Source organism: Pteronotus mesoamericanus, unplaced genomic scaffold, assembly GCF_021234165.1.
Source record: "Pteronotus mesoamericanus isolate MK-2021 breed Mesoamerican mustached bat unplaced genomic scaffold, CSHL_Meso_final scaffold_1186, whole genome shotgun sequence".
Classification (NCBI taxonomy): Eukaryota; Metazoa; Chordata; class Mammalia; order Chiroptera; family Mormoopidae; genus Pteronotus; species Pteronotus mesoamericanus.
In genome coordinates, this window is record NW_026555302.1 from 9,316,681 (window position 1) to 9,344,157 (window position 27,477).

Consider the following 27,477-nt stretch of genomic DNA (forward strand, 5'->3'; position numbering starts at 1 on the left):
TCCTGGCGGAGATGACCAGAGACTTCCCATCTGTCTAGTCCATGGTTGCTCCAGCCCGAGGCCTCACCCACATTGTGCATGAATGTGGCCCAGCTGATGTCGCGTCCTAACTTCAATGTCAACCGTTTGGTTAGGAGGAGGTTGAGGTTTGTCCTGGGAGGCCCCCCAGGGGCCTAGAGAAGAGTGACAGAGCCTCTTCTCTAAGCTGGCCAAAGCGCCCTGTGCTGACCTCCTCTCTGCAGCGCTTGCATCTGTGGGCCACACGGAGCTTTCTCAGACCTCTCTCCCCTTCGGGGGCTGGTACACCCCTAGGTCCTGCCCCTCCTCGTCCTTCTGTTTAAGTCTCTTCAGGGTCAGACCTACGGAGACCCCAAACTCAACATACCCAAAACCAAACCAGCTCCCCATTCACACTCTCTTTCCTACAGTTTCTACCTGGACACCCCTCTTCATTCGCTCAGTCAAAGAGAACTCTTTCTGTCCCCATTTACTTACTTACATGAACAATGTTTCTCAGTCCTTAGAGCTATATAATTTTTTAAAAGCAACATAATGAATACTAGACCCTGTCTTGTTACAGCAATAATTACTATTTATCCACAGACACAAGAACTAATTTGGGAAAGAAAAGCCATACTCAGCTCATTAAAATATGCATTTCCCATTTTGTTTACTAGTTATTAATCAACAATTAAAATGTAGATTTTGTTAATTTTGATCAAGTAATCATTTCAAAAGGTAACTCAACTGAGAAGAAACTGTCAGCAATGTAAAACTTAGGATCCATACTGGTGTTAATATCCTGTTTGTGATGTTGTATTATAGTTTTGTGAGATGTTACCTTTAGAGGAAAATGGGTACAGGGTCTCTTGAATTTCTTTGTGTTATTTCTACCACCACATGTAAAACATGCAATTGTATCAAAATTAAAAGTTTAGTATAAAATTTATTACAAAAAATTTATTTAATTCAAAATGTTTTTTTGCAAATAGGTAAGCAATTAAAGACTGGGAAAATAAGCGTGTACATGCAACGTTAGTATAAAGTTCTATAGGGGAAATGAAATGGAAACACAAATTCAAAGAGAAAAAGGATTCGTAATTTCCCGATGTTAAAAAAGTGCATGGTCACAAATTTTTAGAAATAAATGATAGTGATCATTAAACTGTTATGCTATTGAGGATACCCTTAGAAAGGTAAATTTAAAGTGTCAATCATTTAAAACAGTATATCAGAAATTCTATTATTTACAATTATTTACAGCCACGACTGAGTTTTTAGATGTTACTCTTAGACTGTACGAGGGGTGCAGAGTTTTTCCCAAGGCTGTTAGGGGTAGGAGAGAGGAAAAATAAACGTGAAGAGCACAGCTCCAGCCAAGTACATTCCACTTCTAAGCACGTCCGGGCTTTGACAGCCTGAGCCTTGGCACCCACCGGCTCTCTCGGTCTGGAACGCCCCCTCACTGTCTGCCAGGCAAGGCTCTCTCAGCCCTCCTCTGGAGTCACAGCCCCTGGGAACTCTTCCCAGATGCTTTCGGTACAATGTAGCACTTTCTCTCCTGCACCTGCCTGACCTCATGTGTGGTATCATCACATTGTACCGTGTGTATTTACATGTCTGCCTCCCACTTATGCTATGCAAGCCTTTAACCTTTAAGGTGAATTCCTTTCTCATCCTGTCTCTGGTGCTGCCACACAACAGATTCAACAGGGTTTGAATGAATGAATGAATGAATGAATGACCATAAGCCTGGGATTCATAGCTTATAAGAGGGCTGTTTTACCACTTAAATTAGTCCCCTGCCTTTGAAGATATATTTTCAATTTAAGTGTTGGGTATTAAAGCTAAAGACACTCAAACTGCTGCACATTAGAGTTCAAGGGGACTTCACGCGTTCATTTATTTATTTAAAAAATTCTGTCCTGCATTACCAGAGCACTGAAAGTACAAAATCATGTTAACAGGCAGAAATGGTGGGAATGGCAAAGCAGGGCCACAAATCACCTTGGTCTTTTCGGAGAGTCGCTGAAGCCATTGGTTGTCAGAAATAGGATTTAATCCTCAAACTTTCAGGCTAGTGGACTTATCTACTTGGCCACTCAGCTGACCCTCAAAATGCAGGTGTTTTTACATGTTAACACAAGCAGGTAACCTTAAATCTTGAAAAGGCCCTATTTAGAAAAATCCTAAATGTCTTCCTCTATCATGCTATACCAGCTGCCTGTACTACTCTGCTCCTGGCTTAGGTCAATACAACTCCTGTCCTGCATGTTGACACAAACAGATAATTTTAAGTCTTGAAAGGACTCTATTAAGAAAATCCTAAATGTCTTCCCCTTATCCTGTTATACCAGCTGTTCGTACTACTCTACACCCGGCTTAGGTCAACGCAATTCCTTTGTTCAAACACATTATGGTTAAACAAGGAGAAGTAAATACAAACACGAGCAATTTCATATCGAGTCAGATCTCTCAGCTGCTCAGCCTGCTTCTGAAAATGACACTACGTATCATGCTGTAGGGGAACACGGCCATTCCTAGGGTGTCTAAGAGTAAAATGTAAGGGTCCCCAGCTTCTTTTGCAATTCCTGATAAGTCAATAATTCATGGGATAATTCTGGAAGACATTTAAATTTAGCAGTTTCGCTCATGAATTCATTCATCCCTTCCTTCAGCGAGCACTCCCAGAGCACCTGCTGTATGCCAAGTGCTCCGCTTCCACACAGAGGCCACGGACCTTCGTCAGATCTCACAAGGCCTTACATGTACTTCGTGAGTGTGTGTGTGCGCCTGTGTGTGTGTGTGTAGCTCTCTGCAATTTTATCCCAGGGATACCTTTGTGTAATCACTACCACAATCAAGCTACGTAACTGTTCCATCACCATTTAGGTCTCCCCTCTGCTACCCTTTCTGTCACAGCCACGCTCATGCCCCTCCCCCATCCCCAACCCCTGGCATGCATTAACTTGTTCTGTTTCTGTAGTTCTATCATTTTGAAAGGACTACATAAATGGGATCATACAGCATGTAATCTGGGGGATTTTTTTTTTCACTCAGCATAATACCCTTCAGATTCATCCAAACCATTCCATGCATCAATATATATTCCTTTTTAGTGCTTAGTAGTATCCCACTGCACTACAGATGTAATACAGTTGCTTTAAGCAGTTAGCACTGAAATCGCTTTTGTCATTCCCAGCAGCATGAAGCTATTACAAATAAAGCTGCTATGAAGACTGCTGTAAAAGTTCTTGAATGGGTATATGTTTTTGTTTCTCTATGATCAATGTCCAAAAGTCCAATGGCCAGATCACATGGTAGGCGTATGTCTAGTTTTATAAGAAACTGCTACAGTGTTCCGCAGAGTGTCTGAGCCATTTAACATTCCCACCAGCAATGGACAAGAGCTCTAGTTTCTCTGCATCCTCACCAGCATTAAGTACTGTCATTATTTTAAAGCGTTATTAAAGTATAGTTGGCGTACAATATCATATTAGTTTCAGGTATACAATATAGTAATTTGACATTTATATACCTTATAATGTGATCGCCATGATACTAACCATCTGTCAGCATGCAAATGTTTTACATTATTGACTATATTCCCTGTGCTGGACCTTATTCTAATAAGTGTGTAGTTATATCTCATGTGGTTTCAATTTGAATTTCTCTAATGGCTAATGATATTGACCATCTGTTCCTGTGCTTAGTTCCCATCTGTTTATCCTCTTTGGTAAAATATTTGTTCATGTCCTTGTCCATTTTCTAACAGGAATGTTTGTTATACTGTTTGAGTTTTGAGAGTTCTTTATATATTTTAGATACGAATTCTTTGTGAGACGTATGGCCTGCAACTATTTCTTCCAAGTCTAATGTCTCTTTGTCTGTCTTAATAGTCTTTCTCAGAGAAAAAGTTATAAATTTTGATAAAGTACAATTATCAGTTATTGTTTATATGCTTTTGGTGTTATGTATAAGTTTCCTCTTCATGCAGGCCTGCCCTGAAGATTTTCTCCTATGTTTCTTTCAAAGGTTCTATAGTTTTGTTTTTTATATTTAAATCTATGATCTCTTTTGAGTTAATTTTTGCACAAGGTGTGAGATTCACATTAAGATTCATTTTCTTTTGCCTATGGACGTCCAATTCAATGCCTTTTGTGGAAAGTGCTTATTGCCTATTGTCTGTAGTATATGTAAGAATATTACCTCCTTTAGCTCTCAGAGTGGTAACACAGTCCTTCTCTCTTATGTTTTTATTGGTAAATCTTTCTAGGGGTTTATCAATCCCTTTTCCCTCCCTCACCAAAAAACTTCTGGTTCTGTTAATTTTTTTTAATTAAAATTTACTTTCTATTTTATTTATTTTTTTTCTCTTATTTTTATCAGTTCCTTTTGTCTTCATTCTTTTGGTTATGCCCCGGAGACATAAAACAGGTCTCGTTCCACGTCATCGCTGTATTTACACCCAAACCACAGGTTTGGCCTAGAACATCCTGAGTATCTCCCACCATTTGCTCTAATGCCTCTCACTTGTCTGCATTGAAACACTTTGACAGATTCTCCCAAAAGCGATTCTAGGCCAAAAGCAGCTAATTCATTAAGTAAATGTATGTTTTCTCTTTCTTTTTCCCCAAACTCACTTTCACAAACTCTCTTTGGGCCTCCTCCTGTTTTCAACCATATTGAGTCTGCACTTCACTTACCCAGGTGACTGACGGCTTCCTTGTCCCAAGGCCAGGTGGCGGCACCGGCAAGGTCTTCCCTCACTGAGCTGGCAAAGTAGACGTTGAGGAAGTGCGTGCTGTTGAGCTGCAGCGCCTCCTTCAGCTCCTTCACACTCATGTAGGCCCTGGGTGGGGTAGAAGGGGAGAGCGTCATGCGGGGGTCCGCACGCAGAGGGAAGCAGAGCCATACTGCTCAGACTCTGACACCTCCAGCGCTGCCTTTCATGGGGGCAGGGAGGCAGAGAACAGACTGCCATGAAGACCACAAAAAAGGCACCAACACATATTGGGAATATTTATTCCCACATCAGTGATGTCCTACATTGTTAGCATTATAATATTTAAATGGAAACTCAGCATTTGACATTATATTCAAGTCCCCACTCTACACCCAGATGATTTCTTCCTGATAAATCCAGTGAGACGCCCAGTTCTGTGGTCTGAGAATGACCCCCAGACCATGCTGAAGAAGGCCTCCAGACTCTCGGTCCCTGGCTCCTCCCGTCACACAGCAGTTTGCATGACGACGAGAAGGCCAACTGAACCTTTATTTCAGTGCATGCCTGTTTCCAGGTGTTATTGCTTAAAAGGAAACAGTGGCTATGAAAGAAAGTAAAAGAGATGAACAACAGGTAGGAAAGGATATCATAAAGCTACTGCAAAGAATATTTATTATATATATTTTTTTCTCTTTCTAGTCCCTTAATCCACAGAAACTCTACTCCTACTTCAACTACCTTATGATACCAAGTACCTTTATTGGTGGTCTTCAAAGCACTAGGCAATATTATGTTTATACCTACACACAGAATCAAAGGTCTTTAACACAAGCCCTGTGGCCCATTAAAAAAAAAGAAAAGAAAACAAGTATTTGATCGCTTTATAAGCTCATATATGTAGTCAAACACCTTCATCTCCCTGGCATCAGGGAAATATAAAACTTTCCCATAAGCAAAGAGCTCCTGCCGTGCTCACTGACAAGCTCTTCTAAGAGGGAACGATGAAACCATGGTCCGCCTGTCCGAGGAGGAGGATGTTCTTATCACGGCCCCGACTGGACCGACTGTTCAGTCAACCTCAGCTGGACTGCACTTCACAGTTGCTATTCCAGCAGACAAGCTGCTAGCAATAAATCTCCCACCCCAGAAGCTCATGTTAGAACAGCAGGAGCCTTCTTCCCTCGCTGCTTGGTCTCCCGGCCACACTATGGATGTCATCTACTTAAGCCGCATGCAGGACGTACTCACAGGGGGTACCCAAGAAAGAGAGACCCCACAGATTGTTTCTGTATTCTTTGGAACAGGACCAAAAAGAAAAATAAAAGTAAAGAAACAAAAATGATTTTGCTCTAGAACAGCCAGAGATGCTTGGGAGAAAATGGATTTGAAAAAGATTCTTTCTTATCGAGCTATATAAGACCTTGGAAAAATCGTTCTCAGCCCCCCAAAATCATCCAGTTCCATAAGGTGATGTCAGATGTGATTGATCAGAGGGATATTCCTTCTGCTGCTTTCCTGGAGACATTGTGTTTTTTGGACTGTCGCCTGGTTTTCCCTGAACATTAGTCACATCCTCTTTCCCTTTCTCCTTTATTAACAATTACAATTTCCTCCACTGACAAATTGATGGCTTGGAGCTGTGATGACATCAAATAATTCTTCAACATGGAGATGTTTTAGTAGGCCAGAAGAAAGGGGCAGAGGGGGCAGATGGGAGAAGAGAGGAAAGAGGAAGGGAAGGGAAAAGAGAAAAAAGGGGAAAAAACCCGCAGGGAGAACGAGAGCCGGTGCCCCTGTACAGCCCAGGCACCGCGGGAGAAAAGCCACGCCTTCCCTGTTTCTACTCCAGAGTTCCCAGGGAAATTAGGGGCCATGAACTGGACGGTCCCCTCCCTTTTCCACTCCCTCACTTTCCCAGGTCCGCCGGGCCCGGCTGTGGTTCACTTGGGCTTTCGTGTGTCACTGGCGTCGCCATCTGCCATTTCCCAGTCTTGGCCGCCGTCACCTATCTGTCCTCCCTCAACCCGGCAGCTCCGCTCGTGTCCCTCGGCGCACCCTCCAAGAGGCCTCCTCCTCCTCCACCGACCTCACTGGCTGGTGCCACTCATCCCCCGCTTCTCCTTGCCCAGCCCTCTCTTCAGCCATAAACGATCCTTCCAGATGAGAGCGGTTATGTCGCACCGGTGGCAAACTGGGTGTGGTCACTCCTGCACTCCACAGAAACACAGGCAGAATCGGCACGGACGAGGGAGAATACACACTAAAATGCCTGAGACAGTTGGAAACAGTCATTCATCAAATGGATAGAAGGAAGCCTTGTTTCGATGGGACAAGGATTTTTGTCCAGAAGATTCCCTAAACCAAAAAGGGTAAAAATACAGATGTCGGTGCACCCGCTTTGCTTATAGAATGCCCGCCTACTGTGACACACACACCCCCCACTTCAGAAGTTCAATCAGAGCGAATGAAGACGAACAGCTTGCCAATGAATGGGACCCGAGCCTGCCTCAGATGGAGGGTGGGAAAAGCTGGTTATTATTCATAAACACCGAGCTCAGCAAGTTATTAAGAGAGAGACTTGCTATCCAAAAGAACTGATATTCAATAGAAGGTAAGAGCACACTCATAGCTGTCACAGGAATCATGAGCGCGTGGACTGGCCAGAGCTGCGTGGGAAACGCGAGAAGGGCCGCATCAAGCTGCATACTCCCCGCCAGGACCTGCCTTGCCTCATCCAGACCACACTCCAGCCTGACGTACTCAGCACTCACTGTATCTTCTCCGTGCGGGCCCAGATCAACTAAGGCAAAGCCGCGTGTCTCTTTTTACAAAAGCTGTCTCTGAAACAAGCTCTCCGCAAGGCTGACCTAGCACGGCGCGGTGACCACTGCCCAAGTCCGTGACTTCCGACGTGCTCCCTGAAAGAAGCACCCTGCCTGCCTCGCCACCTTCACGGCTGCTACCTACTGGTTTGGGAGTACCCACTGCCCGGCATCCAGGCCACTCTACTTCGTCCCCCAGATTCGGCACATCCACTTCGAGTTCTGCCTTGGTCCCCGGCCGCTGCTCCCACCACACTCCGAGATCAAGCGCACATGCAAGTCCCAACTCTGGCTTTGTTTCTGACCCAGTAAAATGAAAGGACTCTCTATTTTAATAGTCGGCTGATTAACCCTTTTATAGACTGATAGATATAATCCAAAATTACAGCTGGAAAGAAGAAAGAAGATCTTGAGCTGTGTGAAGGGAGTTGAACCAGTATCAAAAACCGGCATGTTAACAAACAAGACATAAGGGTGCGTGCGGGCCCTACGACTGGGACCTGGGGCCCTGCTTCCCAGGCCGAGCAAGCCCTGTCCTGAGGATGGTCCTGACTGCATCCCACGGGCGGGAAAAAAGCCAGGTGCCCTCCAGAACCCTCAGCCAGTTTCCTCACAGAAACAACTTGTGCCAAAGCAGGGATGTTTCGGTGTGGTTAAAGCTAAGCCTTGCTGCCATTGCTGCACACCATGGTTCTCTGCCCAAATGCACAGCGGGGCTCCCTCCTCCTGGCCAATGTCACCTGTGACTTGCTCCCCCAACCCTGTCACTGTGCCCACATCACGGGTCTTACTTGCAGGGCCCCAGAGCACAGCCAGCCTAGTGCCAGCTGCCCAGCGCAACTCCAAAACCTTAGTTTTTTTCCCTTTTGTCGAGTTCCTCCTGCTTTTAGGCACATGGCCCTCACTTCCTCACCATATACTTCCCACTGCCTTTCACCTCCCATTTCCTGGTACCCCACACACATTAAGGGCTGTGCTCTTTGGCTCGAGTCCACCCTTCCCACTGTCCCTATCACCTGAGGAAGTTGCAATGTTCATGCGAAACGCCCACTGAAAACAGTCTTCTTTTGGACCTCTTTACCGCCGATGACACTCACACTCCACTCTCATTGTCGCCCTTAGTCGGATTGTTTTTTTAAATTTCTGATCTGATGTAGCTCTTTCAGTCCGGTCTGTACTTTCATTGGCTTATGGTCATCTCCTCTCCAGGAATTATCTGAAATATTCACCCTTCTTCCCTTGCCCATTCCTCCCCCACCAACCTCAATCTCTTATTCCCCCGACTCTTAAGTAATTGATCACGCCTCCTTCTTAGAGGGTAAAATTGAGGCCATTCATTGAGAGGTCTCTCTCTCTCCCCTCTCCCTCTCTCCTCCTCCCTCCCTCCCTCTCCTCCTCCCTCTCTCTCTCTCCTCCTCCCTCTCTCTCTCTCTCTCTCCCCCTCCTTCTCTCTCTCTCTCCCCCTCCTTCTCTCTCTCTCTCTCTCCCTCCTCTCTCTCTCTCTCTCTCTCTCTCTCTCTCTCTCTCACACACACACACACACACACACTCTAACATTTACTCCCTTACCTATTTCTATTTTCCTGTGGTGCTGGATGAGGCTGCTGAGAAAATCACAGCTAACACTGTCTTTTTCCTTCTTCCTTTTCAACCCAAACTTCTTGAAAAAGTAGTTTCCTCATCTCCCATTCATTTCTTTTTTCCATGTCCCTACCCCCTAACCCCACTGCAACCTGGGCTTCATCAGCATCACTTCACCAAAACTGCTTTTGTTAAAGTCACCTGCTAGTTGTCCTTCTCCACAAATGAAAACACAAATTTAGTCCCTTCTAATTGGAATCTGCCACACAGATGGGACTCAGTTCATTGTGATCATTATTATTATTAGGAGCAAAAAAATTATTGCCATGTCAATGAATTATTCAGTGGGTTTTCACTTTAATAATTATTTATCTTGGCAAAAAGGCAGACTTCTAAGAGTTTCTTTTTCCCCCCTTTTGGGTCATTATAGTCTCTATTTTGCTTATTATTCCAAAAAGTGTACATTTTAAAACTCATCATCCTTTACCTTTTTTTTCATGCTTCACATACATTTTATCATGCAAAGCTCACAACAATCCTATGAGGTTAGCACAATTATCTTATTTTACAGGTAAGAAACTAAAGCTTACAAAGGGGTAAAGTCACTTGCCCCAAACCCCACAGTCTGTAAGTTTTAGAGGCAAGTTTTAAACCTGAGTTCCTCTAATTCCAAAAAACGCATTCTTTCTTCTATTCTTAAGTTGGTTTTCCTAATATCTGTGAGTCACTGTGTTGGGCCTTGGCAATGAAAAGACACTTAAGACGTGACCCTTGTTTTCAAGAAGCTCAGTCTGGGGAAGAAGACAGCCATGTAAACAGATCATTAAAAAGCAAGGTGGCAGGCACTGTAACAGCTGTCTGCATACAAGTATCTGCAAGAACAGAAGACAGGTCGAAAAATCAGCTTAAACATCTAGACGTTAACAGGGTGTTGCAGAGATCACAGTGGATGTTATGAATTGGTTTTGCACATCTTTGCCACCCCTTTCTCCGTATGTCTTCCTGTTCTGGAGGACAGAGGGTTAAGTCCTACATTCTTCCAACTGCCTTGCACCTTGGGATCTGGATGTGACTTAGAGTCTACCAATCAGCTGTGCTCTGGCGAGAGCTGGAAGGTGACAGTGAGTGGAGACCTTACCTGTGGCTGCTTTTTATCTCTGCCTGCAGGCATGGCTATGCGAGGGCCCTGCTGCCCCGCTACCAGCAAGAGGTGTGGAGAAGCAGATGCGGATCTGGCAGCACAGCATGACTCGTGACTGCAGCAGTGGTTCCCTGGTCTCCCGACAGAGCACACAGGGTGGCCCCTGAACCTGTGGTGCTCTGGGGACCCCAGGGTTCCCCACCTTGCTGTCTCTGGTGGGGGCTCCCCTTGCTGGCCAGTTCAATAGGGTTGTTCTGAGAGATCCTCCCGGATGCCCAAACTAAATCCTACTACCCCTCTGTAACCTCTAAGTTCCTGTACTGAATCCTGATTTGGTTAAAATAGCTACAGTACTTTTTGTTTTCTGCAACTAAACCTTTACTGATTTAGAGTTATATTCCAGCTGTGTTTTCAATGTTTGATTTTGGTTCTCAAGACAAAAAAGTCAGGGAAGATACAGTCAAGCCAATTATATACACATATGTACACATATATAATATATATGTGTATGTGTATGTATATATGTATATGTATCTGTGGCCAAAATAACTAGAGGTCCTAGCTGATGGAAGAAATAGTGCAAGAATTGTTTTGAATGAATTAGTCTCCAGAATCATAAAGACTGTACCCTAAGGTCTAAAGAAGACCTATTTAGGTACTTATAAAAAATTAGCTTTCAACTTGTGGATAATGGAGAGATGCAAGAAGGCTGAAGACAAAAAGATGTTTCAAGTTCCATTAGAGGGAAAAAGAAGAAATTAGAAAACTAAAGATTAGTGAACACAATTCCCAGAAATACTCCCAATGCATTACTAAATAAACCAAGGTTTACTATTAGATAAGAAAGAGGTGATTACTGGAACTACCATGTGCTCACCTGAAACAAAATCACACAAAACTAATCACATTTACGTTGGAGCTGCTCTGGGTGTTTTGTTGGATTTACTAGAATGGCATGATTCTTTGGAGAAAATGTGTCTTGATTCAACAGGATATATGATAAATCTCTCATAAGCTCTTAATCAGGAGGGCCGAGAAATGTACAGCTGTAGATTCCTAACAACTTGCACCAAATCCTGGCACCGCCGGAAGGGGATCAGGTATTTGCCGCATTTATCTGAATTATTTAATCAATGTCTTTCAAGAATCCATACAATGTAAGTTTATCACATTTACAAATGACCTAAACTGAAGGGATATAGTATGTCGAATACCACTATAAAGATTCAAATAGGTCTCAAAAAGTTATGATTATGGGGGTAAATGCAAAGCTAAATTGAAAGCTTTCAAATGTAAAATCCAAATTTAAGTACAAAAAGAAAACAATTGTGAAAATAGAATATTAAGGGCTCTGAGTGTAGCACTAATTAATAGGGGGAAATGCCCATAGATGTCAGTTGCCAGCAGTGTTCTGTGAGTCCCTGAGGGAGGCGGGGCCGGGGAGGGGGACGCAGACGCCCAGGACTGGATCCCCAGCGCAGTGGGCTGCTGCAAAGGGACCTGGGCTTGTTATCCCAATGCTTCTCTGGACCCCTGCCGAAGAGAGGTTGACGAAGAGGGCGATCTGCCAAAAATACTGTGTAAAAAATGGCAGAAGAAATGCAGTAAATTTAGTCTAGGTGGTGGGGGTGAGGGGCAGCCTGAAAAGTGGTTAAATACTTGCAAGTTGCTTACATGCAAGAGCCTTGTTCTGAAAAGCTCCAGATGAAAGGATTCGGGCCCATGAGTAAAATTACAAGGAAATGTATTTTGCCTCAATACATAGGAAACCTTATTTTTAGTTGGTAAGAAATTACTTCCCTATCACTAGAAATGTCCGAGCAGACATTAAAGTGTCACCTTGCAGAGATGTTGAAGAGATAAGCCCTAGGTTAAACAGAATACTAAATCGGACTATCCCGCACAACTGAACTGCCACAGTACTGACCGTCTGATACATTCTCACCATCGCAATGCTCATCTTAATATCTATTGCTCCCTCTTTCTAATTTTTCTCATAGTTTTTGAACCTTTCTACCAGGATAGCCCTTTTTATATGCTGAATTATATCCCCCCGAAAAGATACTGACGTCTTAAATCCCAGCACCTGGGAATGTAACCTGAGAAATAGGGTCTTCTGGATGACAAGTTAGGATGAGCACAAGGGCGGGCCCTACCCCAATATGAGTGTGTCCTTACAGAAAGCAGACATTTGGACACAGAAAGCCATGCACAGAGGGAAGGTGATGTGAAGACACCCCCGGGTTGCCAGCTATTGGCCAGGATGCCGGAAGCTATCAGGAGCTGGCAGAGAGGCGGGAGCAGAGCTGCCCCTTCCAACCCACGGGAGGAGCCCTTGGGGACAGCTGGGCCTCAGCAGGCCAGCGCCTCCAGGACTGTGGGGCAGTGAGTTCCTGTTGTTTAAGCCGCAGTGTGTGGCACTTCATTACGGCGGCCCATGGAAATGAATATAGCCCTCATCACGTCAAGTCTACAGGTCATCTACCTCATGGGTTTAACCTCCTCACCCAACCAAGAGCTCCAGTCTAATTTATTTTTCGTTGTTATTCATTCTATAACTCTGCAAGTTGCTTAGCTTTAAACCACAGCCAGGTACCTAAACGTCCAAATAGTCCACAACTTCTATAGAATTTTCTTTCAAAAAGTCTTTAAACTACATCCCTGTTCTTTCCTTCCTGCTGTCCATACCTGCACTAGGCACTCTTTACTTATTTGCTATGTACTAAAATGTCTTATTTTTCTTCCTCTAATATCACATCCACTCCAGTCCCCCTGTACAACATCAAAACTGATATACCCCTGTTCACTCTTGGTCCCCTGAGACCGCAATGAAGTTCTTTAAATTGCCACTCAAAGACTTTCAATCCGGCCCCCAGGCTGCCCTCCAGGCTCGGCCTAGCACCACTGTGCCATGGAGTGAGCTACGCTGGTTTATCCAGTGATGTCAGGTAGGCCTCAGTTTTTTTGGTTTTGAGGTTGTTTGGTTAATTGGTTGTCTTTTTTTTGGGGGGGGGCCTTCCTACTTTGCTTATGCAGTTCTCCCCTTACATATACGATTAACAACACTGTACCTGACATTCAAGGTCCTTTTTCTCTCTCACTTCTGAGAGGTGCACACTGATCACCCCAGCCTGAAATGAACCCCTGCATGTGAACCACTATGCCATTCAGTCTAGTCTGTAACACAATGGACTATAATATGTAATTATTATATGTAAGCCTGCTTTGGCAATATTTGCCAGCAGCTGAAATCCTACCTCTAGACATTTATCTTAAGATATTTGTATAAGTTTTAAATATGCACCAACAAGAAGAGTATAATAGCAAAAAATATATAATAACATGATAGTATAATAGCGCAGTATATTATTCTAATAGTATAGCATAAGAGCAGAGAATATAATAGTAAAATATAAATAATGTAAATTTCCTTTAAAATAGTCCTGGCAAGATAAATTAAAAGTATATAATATTCATACGAGAAGCCATTAAAATTTATCTAGGCCTATTACTATTCCATTTATTAAAATGAAAAATACATGCCCAACATATTATTGAGTGGAAAAGCAGGCTGTACACCAGCAAGCTTAATACAATTCTATTCATTTAAAACCATATGCACATGTCAACCTATGAGGCAGACTTTATACATATATATATGCAAGAGCATTCCTCGTTTCACTGGATGGACCAGGTCCCCAGAAGCCCAGCGCCAGGCCGTCCCCAGGGGGAGCAGGGCTCAGTACAACACCCTGCACATCACTGAATGCTCACCTAACACCAGTTGAACGAATGAGCGGAGGAGATGGGCCATAACTGGAAGATGAGACGGAGATCACCCTGCCCTCCCTCCCACCCTGCCTCACCAATACTGTCCCGCTACAAATCCCTAAACCGCGGGGTCCAGCTATGTCTGCAGGAGCCAAACATTAGGACCTGCTGCCTCTGGGAAAGAACGAGAGGCAAACACACACCCACAGACACAGCCCCAAGCGTGCTCTCTTTGACAACTCTTTTTGTGACTGAAGACAGAGCAGGTTCTTGGCATAAACACTATACATGATAAACTCCCGGGGCCTGGGCAGGAATGGGCAATGTCATTCCACAAGCATCACACTAGGTTTTAAAAATAGGAAGCTTTTCCCCAGGGGAGTGGTCCTTGTGGGTAACTGCAGTGGACACAATGTGTTTCTACTAATGGTCAGAAACCATGAAGTCATCCACTATTTTAGTCATGTTTTTCTGCTCCTTTTCTCTCCTCCTAAAGCTCTTTCTTCCATTGCTTTAGAACATTTTGAAAGGTTTTCTTCAAGTCCTATTTTCAACCAAAACATTTTTTCTGTAATACATCACACACACACACAGACACACACACACACATTCCCCCACGAAAGTCCGTTCTTTTTGACGATACACATGCAACCAAACTGAACTCAATTTTCTGTTGACTTGGGGCAGGCCAACAAATCCTGTAAGAAAACTGATCATTGAATATCCTTCACAGCTTGACTTTAGAAGGCAGGAGGTCACATTCGATTCAGAAAGTATTTACTTAGCACCTACCAAACCTCAGGCCCGGGGCTAAGCAACCAGGACATGGTGCTGAACAACACCCTTGGAGGAAGGGCCTCTAACACCAAGGCCCGAGGCCTGGGCCAGAGACGGACACCACCCCTGAGAGCTGGAGAGAGGTGGAAAGGGTGCTGGAGAGAACAGCGGCCAGGCCCTGAAAGGCCTTATAAACGGAGGTAAGAAGCCCAGAGTTCTCTGAAGCAAGGGAAGGGCAGGGCTGGGTTTGCCTTAGAAAGGCCAGGCTTGAGAATGTGTGGAGAGTGGATTCAAGGAGCGTGAACGGGAGGCACGGGAGCCTGTCTGAGGGCTGTGGCTGCCTCTGAGAGCCATTTAGGAATAGAACTTATAGAAGCTGGTAATTAATGGGGTGAGGTGGGGTGAGGCAGAGGAGGAGTCCAAAATAATTTCTGGGCTTTTAAATTGAGTAACCGGGTAGCACAATTTGCTGAAATTGAAAAGTGGAGGAGGAACAGGTCTGGGTGGCAGCCTGAAGTCATCTGTGATCATCAAATTACAGATTCTTGTTAGACACACGTGTATGTGGTTCTTTAGATCAGAGCAGTAAACACAGTCAGGAAACATGAACGCATAGATGACAATAAAAGCTATGGGATGAATGAGGTCTACTCAACACCACATCATGTGCTTAGGGAACCAGAGGAGAGGGAAGAGAGAGCTCCTTTTCAAAAGTATATCCAGACTTGTGCAATCACAACGTCTCAGGAGAGATAGTATTAATTTTGCTCTGCTCAAAAACATATTTACTCTTGAATCAGATATCATGAGACAGTGGAGGATGATCTTCCACTGTCTTGTGATATCTGATTCAAGAGTAAAGGCAGGGCATCCCACCCCGAGGAGCGGGAGCTTTAAGGCGTAGGCAGGGAGACAGGCACTGGCGAGGAGGCCTGGGAGGCAGTGGTGCAGAGGTCAGAAGAGCTCCAGGAGGGCTGGCGTCTCCGAAGCCAGTCCGATGTTCCTGGTGTTGAAGTGAGAGGGGAACAGACAAGTCTCCATCAGATGCAGAAACAAGGAGAAGGTTGGTAACTCTGGCAAAAGTAGTTTCAGAAACACCATCAAGACAAAAACCACACTGCAGTGGCTTGGCGTGCAAGAGGCCAAGGAAGAGAAGCTGATGGGTGCAGGCAAGCACCTCACAATGAAGTGGGGACAGGGGGGCCACTTTCTATATGGGAGATTGAAGTGTTATTAAATTAGCTTTCTAAACAGCTCCAGCAAAGGGAGAGAAAAATGGAAAAAAAAAAAAAAAGGAAGAGATAATTAAGAGAATTCAATGCAGAAACGAACAGGAGAGGCCCAGCTTACACAGGGGTGGGTGGTACTGTGGGCGCCTCACGCAGGCAGGTGCCCCCACCCCAGCTGCTGTGTGTTGGCGGCTACCAGCTCACTGCTGGCTGCTCCCTTGAAGGCTTCCCCTTAGACGAACAGGAGCTGCTCCACTGCACATCATGCCTCCCAGAGGCACTGCCAGATAGTGACTGGCTGATGGAAGGGGGCAAAGCCAGCCCTTGGCCCCAGCTTGGGGCCGGATGCAGGGTGCCATCTGGCTCTGGAGCTCCCTGCTAGATAGACTCCAGCCGAGACCACCCCTGGCTTGGCCCCTTGCTCTGCCTCATCCTGTTCCCCTCTCCCCTTTCTGCTAAAAGAAACCCTCAGTATATCACAAATCCTGGAATTCCTGTCACAGACGCCACTTCTCTGGAATCTCCTGGAAGACAGAGGAACACGTGCCCCTGCACTAGAAGGGGAGAGGGAGGGAGGAAAGAACGCAAGCAAAGGGCTTGGCTTTGAGGGCTCGTGGCCCTGCTTGAGGGAGAGCTGCTCTAGGCTGCCTTCCCGTTAAACAGAAGGTGAGGGGATCCCCGCAGAGTGGGGGGGCAGTGGCAGGCCAGAAGTCTGAGAAGACGCAGAAGGAGTGAAAAGTCATGGTGGGGGACTGGGAACAGGAGACTGCTTACTAGGGAGATGCAGGGGGGCTGCTTTGCTGGGGCTCCTGAGAAAACACCCCCTTAAATCCAGTGGTTGTAACTTCTGCTTGGAAGTAACCAAAGAACTTCTGTTCTCAGTCATGATTTCAAAGTACACTTAGCGGGTTCTTTCCCAGATGTGGAATTTATAAATGTGATACTGAATACAATAATCAATTGTGTTCATTATAAATTACATATATGCTTAAATTGTATACAAACTTAAAGCTGTTCTTCCGTCCTCAGCATCTGTAAAACTGTCCAGTGCGAGGTCATTGGCAATCTCCCAGCTGTTCGTTCACCCAGGACACCCTCCTGTCCTCACCGCCTTGACTTCGCTGAGGCAGCTGGCATCGCTGGCCACGTCCTGTGGGAACTTCCTCTTCGCTTGGCCATAGCAAGTCCACAAACATTCTCCTGGTTTATCCCCTATTGCTGTGATGCTCTTTCCCATAACCTCTCATGGGCCCTTCTTTCTGCCCCTCCTCTCAAGCACCGCTCTCCCCAGGCCCATCCTCTGCTCTCTCACTCACCACCCTCCACGCTCTCCTAAGGCGACATCCACTCCTGCAGCTGCGATGGGTGCCTCTAGCTTAGGTTTGTCTCTTGCGCTCCAGGTAAGCACATCCCACTGTCCAGTGAGTATCACCCGCTAGATGTCCCTCAGAGACATCACACGCAGTTCACCCCCACTTTTCTCTCCCACTTCCGATGTTCTCCTGCCAAGGCACAAGACTTGTCATTACTCTGCATCCAGCGCTCTCAGAGGGCGCTATCTGAAACTCCTCTTTCTTTCTTGATTCCACATCTGATCAATCAAACTGCAGTAAGTTCTATATTGAGTACGTCTAAAATCGCAGTCCACTCTGCCATGCTTTAAGCTGGCACACCTCCTCTCACGGTTTACTGAGCAAAATCTCTGTCTTCCCCCACCTTCTTCCATTTTCCTGATAGAAACTGGAGCAAACCATTCACCCGCTTACAGTGCTTCAATGGTGGCCAGTGCGTTTGGGACAAAATCCAAATGCCTTGATAAACTTTCAAAGCCCCTCATGATTGGGCCCCTTGCTGCCTGTCTGGCTTCCGTCTCTGGCCATTGTTTCGCTTACGTTGTTTCCCCAAGTCCCCAAAGTACTCACTCTTAGCTCTGCATCTATGTTACGCTCTCCCGTGGTTCCAAGAAAGTGTATAAATATTTTTTTCTGCCTAGAATGCCCTTTTTCTGTGCACTTTTCTGATAACCTATCCATTATCAAAAATTGGTCTCAACCATACTCTGTGCCTCTCCAGCCAGCACTCAGGCACCACGCTGGTGACTGCAAGGAAGTGGCACTTGAGTCCAGAGTCCTTCCTTGAACATGGTACAGAAATGCCTCTAACAACAGACTAAGTACTTCTCAGCACTGAGTCCCATCCCGCTGTGGGAGATACACAGTGCATGCCTACAGATCACAGCCATTTCGTGTCCATATTTGACTCCTTTTGATAAAACAGTTAAGTGCAAAGGACAGCCAGATAATAAAACAAGCATTTAAAAAATACACTCATAGACTCCAAGACAAGTCTCGCTGGTTGTAAGGAGCCTCAGGAGAGAAAGATGCTGATCCACCGAGGCTGCTGGGCCCTTCAGATGGGGCTCACGGCTGCCCCAGAAGCGGCCTGATGCCACTGTAGGGCTCACTGGTCATTGTGCCCCCAGAGACAGGGGCCCCAACTCCCCTTCTCACTTTGTGGAGCCCAAAGACTCCACATGGAAATTTCATATGTGGGTCTCCTGACCAAGGGGCTGCTGAAGGGAGACGTTCTCTTTGCCTTTTGCATTATCAACTGTAAACTTTGATTCTAGAAAGTTGCCACCATTCCTGCCCATCTGAAAGCCGCAAGCGTTGTAGTGGCCGAGAGAAAAAGAAATTCGTCTGTGCCCACAGCAACACCCTCCCGGCTTCCCTCGGCACTCACCCTCCGGGCCTGGCCCTCACCCCCGTCTCCTCTGAGAGTGGGGGCCCAGGCCACGCACCCTCCAGCCACTCTATTTGCTTCCTTCTCGAGAAGGACAGGGCCAGGGTTCTGTCTGGAGAGCATGCTTCCTCTCCTCCGTCTCTCTCCCTGCGCCCCCCACCCGCCACCGACATCACTGCTTTGAAGCCAGCAGAGGACCATGCGTTGGCTGACCATTCACAGTCAGACTACGGCCTCGCGGTGACTCACACCCTTGTGGTCTCCTTGTATTTACCAGGGATATTCTGTTCCAGCTGGATTTCCCTTTCCCCCGGCCGCCTAGCGCTAAGCAGTCTCTCCATGTTGTTCCCACTGCCGCACACTCTCCACGTTGCCCTTTTACCACCGACGCTCTCTGAAAGGTACGTGCGCGCACTCTAGACTACAGACCCATAACCCTATACTGCAGGCCAAATTCTGCCTCTGCCTGCTTTTGCCTGGTCTATAAATTAAGAATGGTTTTTACATTTTTAAAGAGTTATAAGAAAGAAGAGAAAGAAGGAGAAGAGAGAGGAAGATGGAAAGAATGGGAGAAAGAGCATATAGGTCGCTGAAACCTTAATGTAGTTACTATCTAGCCCTGTACCAAAAAAGGTTTGCTGACTTCTATTCTACACCAAAGTATGCCTCTAATGCATGATTCTGAATTCAGACAGACACAGACTTACAGTTATTGAGCTGCCGGTATTTCGTCATCTTTTTTTTTTTTTTTTGACCCACACGAATTTATTTTGCTCAACAAGTATCCTCTGCAATTATTGTCATTTGAACAATTGTAACTTTCTCAACTTTTTTGTTCTTTCGGGCGAGAGACTTTCCCATCTCATTCAGAGGCCTCTCTGAAGCAGGGAGGATGGCTTAGGCGCAGCCCAGGAAAGTGCAGTGTTCCCTCCCACTGGAGCATGGAGCAAAAGGGAAATCCTGGGAGCATGAAATCTTTCTGCGTCGGAATTTCATCTAAGTTTGGTTAGACAGACGAGTTGCCACTTGGTGCTAGAGTCACGTGGCAATTCTGGGAGTGACGTGGCTGTCTGAGCTGACTTGGCCGCGAAACCGTACACAGTGACTTAGACCTTGCTGACTTACGTCGGCGCTCAGGCCGGCCCCAGCGTGGCCCTGCCGTCACCGGCGAGCCCTGAGGACCAGGCGATGGTGAGGGTGGCTCGGATTAGACTGAACTTTATGAGAAACAGAGACTCCTTCAATGCTCTTCATACAAGGGACTCTACAGTAAAAGAAAAAAGGAGTAAAGTGTACTTTCTTCTTTTTTCCAAATACAGGTTATTAAATGTCCTGAGACCTCCTGCACTAAACTAACATGTGATTAAATCCCTAGGGGACAGCACATGTAGAAATAAAGAGTGCGGCTTAGAATTGAGATTGGCCAGGGTTAATGTGGGCTTTGACATTTTCTCCTATCATTTGGAGCATCATGTAATCTTGCTACACATGGCTCACGATTTGACAAATGGTCATAACCCTTTAACAAATGAACACAAAAATGAGCTAAGAAGTGAGGGTGATAATAATATCTACCTCCTAAAATTGCTATGCAGGTTAAATGAAATGATGTATATAAAGCACATGACAAAATACCAAGTACATTAAGAAAAACAATTGTTATTCCTCAAACATATTTGAAAATGGCACACTTTTTTTTTTTAAATAATGCCTATTTAAAAACCAACAGAGCACAGTTTTGCAAACTGATCTAAACTCAGAATCAGGCTTGTTTTCAAAAGCTACAGAAAGAAGTAGGCAGGGAAAATGGAACAAAGACAGAGCTTATGACCATGCATTTACTGTTTGAAAATTTGCAAGAAGAATGATTTCCTTGAGAAGGAAGTTCCGCTTTTAAAGAAGGAAAAGGGCAAATGAGACCTCAGCACGTTCACCCTGTACCTGGCAAATCTTCAGATGCCTCAATGCCAGCAGCTTCACAGTGCGATGGCCGGCGCACCTAGGCAGTGCATCAAGCTCTACGAATGCAAGGGAGGAGGGCGGTGCCTCGGGCACCCGAGTTCCCGAGGCAGAGCCTGGGTCACTGAGCCTCTACTGCTCTAATTCTATTCCGGTGTTAGGAACAAAAGGGTGGGTCAACCAACAAAAACTAAAAAAAGTAAATAGAGATATAAGAGAAAGGACCAAGTGAGGGCATCTTCAGTGTTTCACCTGGTATTTCTCCCTAAGACACTCTTAAAAGCTGAAAACAAGAATGGATGGGTCACCTGTATAGCCTCAATCCTTTATTTAAAACAAAAAAGAAACAAAAAAAAGCTATTAACAAAATTGTCTTGACATGCAGCATTCTTCATTTGTCCCCCCTGGATACACATGTGTGTGCACACGCGTGCATACACACACTTTCGTAAAACCCAAGTTTAATTTTAGGCTGGAAGGATGGGGTGTCCCAGACCAGGTCCTCTGCTCCTCAGCAGACATTCTAAAAAGGCTTCATGGCCAGATATAAAAAGGCCACTGCAGAATTTATTAGAGGAAAGTTCACAAAGCTCTGATTACTATTTAACTAGAAAGAGGGGGGAAAAAAATCCAAGAGTCCTGATCAGATCCAGTATTGGAGCTGGCACCTGGGAATTTGGAGGGACTAGGAATTCGCAGTGGCCTCCCGCCCTGCGGCCTGTTCGCCCACACATGGCACGCTACGATGGGGGTTCGATTTTGCTGGCGCTCCGTCTTTTCTCTTCCCTGCGAATGTGCAATTCTGTTTCCCTAAATAATAGGGAAGATCAGGCCAAAGAAAACTCAAAACAATGCATTCGTTTAATGGCTCTAATGGCTCAACTGAGGCCTGCCAATGAAAACGCTGGCTCAGTCCTTCCAGGGAAGCTTCTACCGGAGCTAATAAAACCCGCCAAGTCTCTACCCACCGCCTCCTCCTTCCTGCCACTCAGTTCTTTATTTTTCTTTTTATTTTTTAGTTTTGGCCTTTTCCAAGAGGAGTATGCGAAATACCCAAAGAATGTTCTCTTTTCAAAAGGTATTTTGTTTGGGGTACAGGTTTATGTTCACTTCTCATGGGTACAGTGAGCATATTTTCAAATCAAAAATCAAGATGAGGTCTTACAGTATAAAGGTACTTTATAAAACAGTAGAACGGAAGATCTGAAATCATGACAGTCCTGAAAAATCCAAGTGGGGTCGACCTTTGCTATGAAGGACGTCAATGTGTCTGATGCCGTATACTGGGTTTCCTTTCAAAAATCGTGTTTTGGCGACTCACCACTTCCTAGCACTGTGCAAGCCCCATGGGTGACACTGAGGAACTTCAACTCAGAAGAAAAGAGCTCGACCCTCGACAGTAATTAACAAACAATTCCCCCCCACTTCCCACGTGACGTGGTCACAGCAACCCTTTTGGGTAGACCTAAGGAAGAGATGGGCAGTCAGAAGAAAACAGAGAAAAATGAGAAAGAAAAAAGCCGGGATCAGAATATAAAATAAAGAAGCAAAAGAGCAGGCAGGGAGAAGGGAAGATAGAATGGTCATCACAGGACGAGGCCACCAGCAGTTGAATCGAGAGCCACTGTTGTATACCAAGACCACGCTGGTCCACCTCTGTGTGAGGAGAGCAGTTAAAACCAGGCAACTGGAATTAGATCCCATGCCTTCCCACCTTCCAAGTACCACGAGGAAGTCATCAAATTCTTCCCAATTCCTTCCAAAGAGTGTAAAGCTATCACCATGATTTGGAGCATGTCTTCGGGTTTTCTCATCCAATACGTTTTATGTGGCAAACAACAGTGCCACTTCCCACTGGGTCAGCACTGATTCGATCATAAGGACTGCGGCCGGCGCACCCTGGTACATGGATTCAGCATTACAAAAAGCAGGAAAGGGGCGGGTGAAAAATGTTGCCATGTGCATTGTTACAGAGGAGAGACGCAGAGTAAGCAATGGGGAGCCCTGGCTTGAACACTGAAGTGAGTCTTACTTATAGCCTCTATGCTCAGATTCAGGTGCATCCGCCTTCCAAACCATCCTGCACCCTGCTTCAGATCAATATCTCAACGAACAAATGATGGTCATGTCAGTCTCTGCTCAAGAGACTTATTTCAGAAAAAGAAAATCAAAGCTATGAACAATAAAATGGCAACAAATACACATCTACCAACAACTGAATTTAAAAAAACAAACTAGGCATACAAGAACAGACACAGAAGCATGGCTATGGAGAGCATTTCGATGGTGGCCAGATGGGAGGAGTGTGTGGGGGGAATGGGTGAAGAGGTGAGGGGATTAAGAAGTACAGATAGGTAGTTACAGAATAGCCATGGGGATATAAAGTGCAGTATCAGAAATGGAGCAGCCAAAGAACCTACACACACGACCCATGGACATGACCAATAGTGGGGGGATTGCCCGTGGGAGTGGGGGGTGCTGGGTGGAATGGAGCAAAAGGGGGGAATTGGGACAACTGTAGTAACAATCAATAAACTATAACTTAAAAAGTAAATAAAGCATATCTTGATATACCAAAAAAAGGCTCTTCTTTGCCCCATAATTAATTTCAAAATCCTTGATTTTATGTTGAAGATCTTTCATGCTCTAGATTTTTGGCTTTCTCTATTCCTGTTCTTCTGCAAGGACCCTGATCCAGTTGAGTGACACTGCTCTTGATTCCCTGAATACACCTAGAAATTTTCTCCAAACATCCATTCACACTATCTCCATTGCCTGAAATTGCAACTTCCACCTACTCATCATTCTCAAAATGAATTCTTATCTCCTTTAGAAGTACGACCTAATTCTTACCTCCTCACTCTCGTTGTATTATAGCTACAATAAAACCCCATACCTCATTTTAACATGTAACTACATTTTACCCTGGTTTATATTTATATCTGTATTTACCCCTATACCATGTTATAAGTTCACTGAATATGTCTTACTTCTTTTTGTCTCCCTTAAAGAACCTATGTTCTAAGAGAACACATTCAACAATTATTCATTTTATAAATGAATGAACCTAGGCCTTTATGTGCCAATAAATGTCATTTCTTATACTGAGAATTTCTAAATTTTTCTGTGCATTACAATCACCTCTGAGTTTTGTTTAAAAATATATGCAAATAGAGTCCAGGTACCAGAATTTTTTTAAAGCTGATGATTTTCATGTACAACAAAACTTGTGAGGCTGTGGTCTATAACATTTTAATAATGGAAAATGTTTTGAGTCAGGGATCAAAAATATTTAAGTTTAACTTAGAAGTTGAAATCAGTCCACCAATTCTACCACTCTCCCTTCTGGAAATCATGTTAACATAATCAAACTTGTTTGCCAATGTTCCCCTCCTGACCTTCTATCCAATTGGTTACTCGAAATGACTAACAGGTATAGCCAACCTTTCTGAGAAAGCATCTGTTCAGACAGATTTGCTAGCCATTTAAATTTAGAGCTTACTCAATTCCAACACTGAATTCTATTCCTGGCTGGCTAAGTTCATGGCTGGGGAATCTTTAAGCCACTGAAAACCTCAAGCCTCAGCTTCTCTGATCAAAATATGGAAACAAAGGGGCGAAGTCAATATTTTTGAAAATTCTATGATTACCTCTGTAAAATGCAACAGCTCCCACAGGAGTTCTCCACTAACGGACACGCCTGTCACTTTAAAGTGCTACTGTGACTCTCAGAGGAAGCGCCGCCCGCAAGGAACCGCGCCGTGAGCCGGTGCCACAGAGGCCCCCTGAATCAACACCGGGAGAGCTGTTCCACGTTACTGGCTCTGCCTGCCTGGTCTCAGGGTCGATGACACACTGCACTTGGCACTCCTGGGCCTGCGGGTTCTGGGCCTCCCGGATTCACTCCTGGTAACGTCAGGGTAACTCAGGGCACCTGGCAGCACTGTTTGAGGTGCTGTGAGTAACGTCAGTTTTGGAATTGTCATAGAATTAAATTATTATATAATGAAAACTAGGCACCGCACAGTAAGACGTGCATTCCACTACTCTGGTACAGAACGCCTCAGCATAAAACAGCCACAAGGGAAGACTGGAAATGACATTAAAAGGTCGGCCTTAAAATTATTTCAATTCACACACACACACACACACACACACACACACACGAAAACAATAAAGTGAACAACAAGCCCAGGAAGAATTAATTTCCAAACCAAAAGGAACCAAGGAAAGTTGAGTGGAAAACAGAAAATTAAGAGAGAAGAAAATCAATGCTGGGGACAGGACAACAGAAAGAGAGGAGAAAGGGACCTCCACGTCTCCCGTCCTTGCCAGAGTTCCTGCCTCTGGCCTGAGGCAGAGAATGTCCAGCCAATGCCCCCTCTCAGAGATGCGCGCCAGCTCCTCTCCCGAGGCCCTCCGGCCCCTGCGCCCATCTCAGCCAGACACCCCGCAGCCAGTGAGGGGACCTCCCTCTGCGCTTCACATTCTCCCCTGAAACAGAGGCTACAGGTTTTCTTAACTCATGTGGTCACTGAGAAGGTTAGGTGTAAGGCCCTTAGACCAGTGCCTGGTGAAAAGCAAGTGCTCAGTGAGAGGGTCTTCTCCCCCTTCCTCCTCCTCCCTCTTCATCTTGCTGTTGGTTGTTGTTTTATTGTTAACAGCACTACTCTCCCGTATCTTGTTTTTCCTGGTGTCCTTCCTGAAGTCCTCCACAGAGCAGTGATGCTCCCTGTCCCCCTCCGAGCCCGAGGACCCGGGAGGCTGCCCAGGGTCTGGGGACCGCATGCTGAGAGGTGTGCCCCAGCCTGCCAAGGGAGGAGCTCTGTTTGTTCCCTTGGGAGCTGATTATGAAACTCATCTCACGAAGCAGCACCCCTCCACTGCTAAACTGAGGTCTGCACAGCCCTCCGGGGACGGCGAGCCCGCTGTCAGCACGCTCTCACTTCGCTCTCGGCTCCTGCCCCGCCCCACCCGCCCTGTTAGCCTGCCGGTCATCCTGACATTTGAGTCCCTGATTCTCTTTACACGCAGCAACACACAAACTCTCTAAGTTGAACTGATCCCAGAATTTGTTCTTTTGTCCAGGTTTCTGAGAGCTGATTTTAAAAAATTATGAAGTACCCACAGATACACAGATTGGAGTCCCTACTAATTCTTGGGCCTCAATCTCAGTTGCCTAGCAACCCAGTGTGTCTCTAGTAAGCAAATTCCCTCCATTTCCTTCACTACCGAGAACTCTTTCTCCCTCCCTAAACCACCTACCAAGTGAAACTCCCCTCAACCTTAGATGACGTTTGCCCCAGCGCAGTGAGGCAGCGGAGGCTCCGTGGCAGCGCTTCATTTAATTCGCTCCTTCCCAGCTTCCGACGCCTCCAGGGTCAGCTACCCTTCCTCCTGCGTGTGCGCCGCTCCCCTCCCCCCGACCTGTGCGATGGGGTCTCTCTCTTTCCACTTACGCATCATCTCCTTTGCCAGTCACCCCTCCTCACTCCTGCGGCTCAAAACTCATGTTCTCCTGGCTCACCACTTCTAGGGAGATGCTGTCTTTACTCTCTCTTTTTCCCTTCTCAGCCAAGGTTCTTCAAAGATGTCATTGCTGTCGCCCCCCATTCGCTCTTCAATGACAGTCATCTGTGTTTCACTCCCCTCCTCACTGGATTTGCCGGAGGTCGCTCCACGTTCTCAAGTGCAAATGAGACTTTTTCCGTCCTTATTTTGCTATACCTCTATGCTGCATTTGGTGATTTTACTCTGTTATTTTTCTTTTCAACAGCTCTGTTGAGATAGAATACACATAATACACAATGCACCCAGTTTAAAGCGACAGTTCAGTGGTTTTAGTGTATTCACAGATGTGTGCAACTGTCACCAAAGTCAATTTTAGAATATTATTTTTATTGCCACAAAGAGAAACCCTGTATCCTTTTGCTATTTTCTTCCTATCCCTCTCCCCTCCCCAGCTCTAAGCAACCACTAATCTGCTCTCTGTCACTACAGATTTGCCTATTCTGGACATTTCATACATAGGAAAACATATAATTTGTGGTCTTTTGTGACTGGCTTCTTTCACTTAGCATAATGTTTTCAAGTTCCATCCATATGTTGCAGCATGTACCAATATGACATCATCCCTTTTTATGTCTGGATAATAGTCCATTGTATAGATAGACCATATTTGGTTACCAGCCCTGCAGTCCTTCAAAAAATTCTCTCCTCCTGATATTCTGTGACAACACAGCCTCCTGGCCTTCTTCTACCTCTGTTTTTTCCCAGTTTCTTTAAAGGGTTTCTCTCCTAAGTCCTCATCACTTACCCATCTGGTGGTCACATTCTACAGACTCTCCCTGGATGAATTCACCAAAATCTATGGCATCAACTGTCCCCACGTTGTCAATGACTGTCAAGACAATATCCATTCTCCACATGCTGTTTTCTAAGTTTCAAACAAAACTGCATATCCCATTTTCTGCTGGACACTTTTACCTAGGTGTATTTCTGAGCGTTTCAAATTCAGTTAGTCCAAAGTTCAACTGGTTTCTTCCCTCCACTCTTCATTCCTAAACCAGCTATTTCTCCTCACTCTTTACTATGGTGACTGTCATGTGCCACTGGTCGCCAAGGCCATAAGAAACGCATCGCCCCTTCCCTCAGGCCCTCCCCATGCTCTACCAGCCCCCGAAGCCTGGGCAGCCCTCGGTGCCCCTCCGTCGTCTCCCCACTTCTACC

General features: G+C 45.4%; 1 protein-coding gene across 1 annotated transcript in view; it reads right to left on the bottom strand.

Annotated features, from left to right (window-relative positions):
• Window positions 1-27,477, bottom strand: part of PAPPA2 (pappalysin 2) — a 201,459-nt gene that overhangs the window by 120,378 nt on the left and 53,604 nt on the right. Inside the window, exon 3 of the mRNA XM_054587725.1 lies at window positions 4,707-4,852. Within this exon, the coding sequence (XP_054443700.1) occupies window positions 4,707-4,852 (146 nt within the window). The remainder of the gene's footprint in view (window positions 1-4,706; window positions 4,853-27,477) is intronic.